This window comes from Postia placenta (assembly GCF_002117355.1).
Source record: "Postia placenta MAD-698-R-SB12 unplaced genomic scaffold POSPLAscaffold_5, whole genome shotgun sequence".
Lineage (NCBI taxonomy): Eukaryota > Fungi > Basidiomycota > Agaricomycetes > Polyporales > Adustoporiaceae > Rhodonia > Rhodonia placenta.
In genome coordinates this window covers 2,110,490-2,115,169 of record NW_020169836.1, presented here as the reverse complement: position 1 = coordinate 2,115,169, position 4,680 = coordinate 2,110,490, and the positions used below count along the sequence as shown (strand labels likewise).

Genomic DNA, 4,680 nt, shown 5'->3' with positions numbered 1-4,680 from the left:
ACCTGCGACGTGTGCAACCGTACCAAGACATTCCCAGCCAAGCCCCAGGGTCCACTGAAGCCGAACAAGATCCCCGAGCATCCGTGGCAGATCATCACTACCAATATGATTGTCAGATTGCCAAAGTCTGATGGATTTGACTTGATCCTGGTCACCGCCGACTGCTTTACCAAGCAGGTCCACTTCTCGGCCTATCATGAGACCCTGATGGCAGAAGGTGCGGCAGACCTGTACATCCGCGATGTGTTCAAGCATCATGGGGCCCCGGCCAAGGTCATATCAGACCGAGGATCCCAGTTCGCTTCGAAATATCTCCATGCGGTGTACAAGGGACTAGGGATCGAGCCGGCGCTGTCCACAGCGTTCCACCCCCAGACGGATGGCCAGACTGAGCGCTGGAATCAGGAGATTGAGCAATACCTGCATGCTTTCACAAGCCACAGGCAGGATGATTGGGCGAAGCAGTTGCCACTCGCGGAGTTTGCACTGAACAACCGAGTTCACTCAGCAACCGGGCACTCCCCTTTCTTCCTGCATCAGGGGTACCATCCTGAGATCCAAGTGCGGATCAATCCGATGTCCGCGATGCCCGCTGCCGCCGATCGGCTTAAAATCCTGAAGGAGATTCGCGACGATACGCGCTCTGCGCTTAAGCTGTCAGCCGAGCGCATGAAGGTGTACTATGATAAGCACGTGCAGGAGGCACCGGTCTTCGTGCCAGGGGACAAGGTCTGGCTTGATGCTCAGAACCTTAAGCTGAAACAGCCGAGTAAGAAGCTCAGTCCCAAGCGCCTCAGACCATATGCCGTGCGGCGAAAGCTCGGAGACTTGGACTACGAATTGGTTCTGCCGAAGTCAGTGCCGGTGCACCCGGTGTTCCATGTCTCCTTGCTTAGCAAGTACATGCATAGTGAAATCCTGGGTCGGGAGCCGGAGGAGCTGCCTGCCATTGAGGTTGAGGGCGATGAGGAATATGAAGTTGAGCGGATCAAAGATTCAAGGATCTTCCGGCATTAGCTACAGTACCTCGTCAAATGGAAGGGTTATGACGACTCGCATACGTCATGGGAACCGGCGTGCAATGTTGCGAATGCGCCGGCCCTCATAGCCGACTTCCACCGGAAGAACCCAAACACCCCTCACCGCCTCAATGCTTCTGTCTTTGGTGGTCTCAACTTTCAGCCAATGCCTTCGCCGCTGACTGAAGCACGCTGCCGCTCCGGTTGGGAGATGGGCAAGGGCACCTCACATGAGGTCATGCGCCGTTGAGGGGGGGGTAATGTCACGAGTTGACACGGCATCCAGCCATTTTTTAATTTTTTCCTTTCCGCGGGCTCGAACCCGCAACCTCTGTACTACATGCTCGAACGGACAAGTCCTTATCTACTGTACAATTAGATTAGATGGGCGGCAGTGCACGGCACAGCTCGGGCTCCGCTGACACAGCCTCTCTGACTCACCGGCCCCCGGGGCCGCGTCAGCATGCTGCGCACGGACCAGTGCGCACAGCCTCCCCTAAACTTCCCTTGTATATAAGCCGGCCTCTGCTGCCCTAGGGACCTCAGTTTTGACCTCTTGTCCCTAGGTCAGTAAGCCACTCATGTATTCTTTTCTTACCTAAACTAACTAATACATTTCTTGTCCCTAGCCTTAGGTTTGAGCCTAGCTCACCATCGCTTCGGTGAGACTCAGTTGAACACCCCCAGCTTTCAGGTTTTCCCCTGTTGCTCGACCTCAAGTTGCGACAATGGTGGGGCACATGGTGGTGCACCTCAATCACAAGGCACTTCGGCCAGCATCAATGTGGCCGTCAGAAAAGGAGACTTTCCTGGCAAGTGCTTCAGCTGTGGGAAAAGAGGGTACCGATGCTTTGAGTGCCCCAACTATAAGGATAAGCCTTACATGAAATATGCTGATGCGTGGGCTACAGTCGCCTTGGGTTCCACCCAGGCTGCGACAAGTGCCCCCATCATTTCACCCTCAGCAAGTACAAGTGCCACTTCAGCAAATACCGAGCTGGCAGACTTGATGGCACAGGTGAAGTCGATGTGCGAGGAGTTGGAGCACTATTGGGCGCTCAAAGAAGAGTCTTTTTGATCCGGTCTGCGCTTTGTGCTGCACGCGTCGGACCTCGTAATAATAATGTGTACAATGTATTGGCGACCGCGAATGTTTACGAGTTGGACCATGGGTCCCAGCACTTCCACATCCCGGTGCGCCTCAAAGGGAAAAGATGGCACAAAGATATAATTGCTATGGTGGACAGTGGAGCCACTACGAAGTTTATCAATAAATGATTCATTATGGAGAACAAGGTGCAAACACGGAAATTGAAAGAACTGATTCCGCTATACAATATTGACGGCACCCTCAATAAAGACGGAAGCATCTCGGAGGTGGCCATCCTCGAAATGCAGATAGGACACCATGTAGAGAAAACGGTCTTTACGGTCACGGACATCGGTCCAGAAGATGTGATCGTCGGGTTGGATTGGCTGTGCAAGCACAATCCTGAAATTGATTGGGAGACAGGTGCTCTGAAACTGTCTCGGTGCCCTGAAACGTGCAGTACCCAGAAGACTGGCTGAATGGAGCAAGCAGCGACTGTGCATGATACAGGGGTCAGGCCCATGGCGTGCAGGTGTTTGCCAAAGTCCAAATGGTTGATGATAGGCGCCTGTCAGAGCAAGGTGCTCCTGGACTTCGAACCCGAAGAAGATCCGGTAGAAGTCGAGTGGGATGAAGCTGACTTGATCGAAGCCTGGGAGCAAGGCATCACGCTTCCTGGTGCTTCTCAGCTATTCATAGCGGCGGGGCACACGTACTCCCAGCTGTTCGCTGAGGAAGAGATCAAGAAAAAGGTCATCAAAACCGCTGAGGAGTCAGTGCCAAAACAGTACCACAAGTTCCTGAAAGTCTTCTCAAAGGAAGCATCAGAACAGCTACCCGAGAAAAAGCCATATGATCATGTGATCGAACTGGTGCCCGGCTACTCAACATTCCATTCGAAGGTGTATCCCCTGTCGAACAATGAGCAAGAGGAGCTTGACAAGTTCCTAAAGGAGCAACTGGCTAAAGGGTACATACGTGAGTCGAAGTCGCCCATTTCGTCCCCCTTCTTCTTCATCAAAAAGAAGGAAGGAACACTTCGACCCGTACAGGACCACCGCTGGTTGAACACAATCACTGTAAAAAATCGCTACCCCTTACTGCTGATCGCTGAGATGGTGGATAAGCTCCATGGCGCTACGCTCTTTACAAAGTTCGATGTCCGATGGGGATACAACAACATCCGGATCAAAGCCGGTGACAAATGGAAGGCTGCTTTCATGACTAACTGGGGACTGTACAAACCCCTGGTGATGTTCTTCGGCCTCACCAATTCCCCCACGACCTTCCAGGCGATGATGAATAACATCTTCCATGATCTCATCATCGGCGGAAAGGTCCTCGTGTACCTGGATGGCATACTCATTTTCTCAACCAATAAAGAGGAGCATGAAAAGGTCACGCGCGAGGTCCTTTGCCGCCTTTGGGACAACGATCTGTTCCTGAAGCCTGAAAAGTGCGAATGGGACGTTCCCAAAGTCGACTACGTTGGCTATGTGCTTGGTGGCAATGAGGTAGCAATGGATCCTGCAAAGCTGAAAGGAATTAATGAGTGGCCAGTACCCCAGAACAAAAAAGATGTTCAGAAGTTCTGGGGGTTCTCCAATTTCTGCTGTCACTTCATTAAGGACTTCACTAAGATCTCGTGACCACTCAACTGACTCACAGGGAATGACCTGTGGTATTGGGGCGAAGAGGCGCAGCATGCCTTCGACAAGCTCAAACAGCTCTTCACCACAACTCTGGTCATAGCACTATATGACCCTAACTGGGAGACATGCATCAAAGTTGATGCTTCTGGATATGCCATGGGTGGTGTTTAGATGCAGAAGTAGGACAATGGCAAGTGGCATCCGATCGCATTCCGATCTCACGCTATGGACCCTGCCCAGCGTAACTACGAGATCTACGATAAGGAGATGCTTGCGATCATTGAGGCACTTGATGACTGGTGCCACTATCTCGAGGGATTACCCAATCAGTTCGAGATCGTCACTGATCACAAGAACCTCAAATACTGGCGCACATCACAGCACCTCACACGTTGTCAAGCGCAATGATCGCTGTTCCTGGCGTGCTTTGACTTCCGCATCACGCATAAAGCCGGAACGTCGAATGGAAAGGCTGATGCCCTGTCACGTCGATCAGACCATCAGATCGGCGATGAGGACGATAACACCGATCAGGTGGTTCTCCGACCTGAAAGGTTCCACATCGCCTCCGCCCGACGTGGTCATGCCTTGGTGACGGCCAATCAGTCGCTTCTGAAGCGCATCAGGGAGTGCTCAGAGAAGGATCGGGAGGTGGCCGAGGCACTTGAAAAGGTGCAGGACCTCGGGCCGCCCCAGCTGCAAAGAGGCTTTGAGGAGTGGAATGCTGAGCAGGGGCTTCTGTTGTTCCGCGGATGCGTATATGTCCCAAAGAACGCGGAGCTCCGGCGAGATATTGTCAAGATCCACCACGACTCGCCAATCACCGGTCATGGCGGTCGTGCCAAAACCCTCGAGCTCATATCACAGAACTACTGGTGGCCTGGAATGTCCAAGTTTGTCAACGAGTACGTAAGCACCT

General features: G+C 52.7%; 1 protein-coding gene across 1 annotated transcript; it reads left to right on the top strand.

Moving 5' to 3' along the window:
• Window positions 1-1,747: 1,747 nt before the first annotated feature.
• POSPLADRAFT_1055755 (hypothetical protein) lies at window positions 1,748-2,097 on the top strand (the record flags this gene model as incomplete). The annotated part of the gene is made up of 2 exons (XM_024480681.1): window positions 1,748-1,874; window positions 1,931-2,097. The coding sequence occupies 2 exons, from the start codon at window positions 1,748-1,750 to the stop codon at window positions 2,095-2,097; spliced, it is 294 nt and encodes a 97-aa protein (XP_024340473.1).
• Window positions 2,098-4,680: the final 2,583 nt, after the last annotated feature.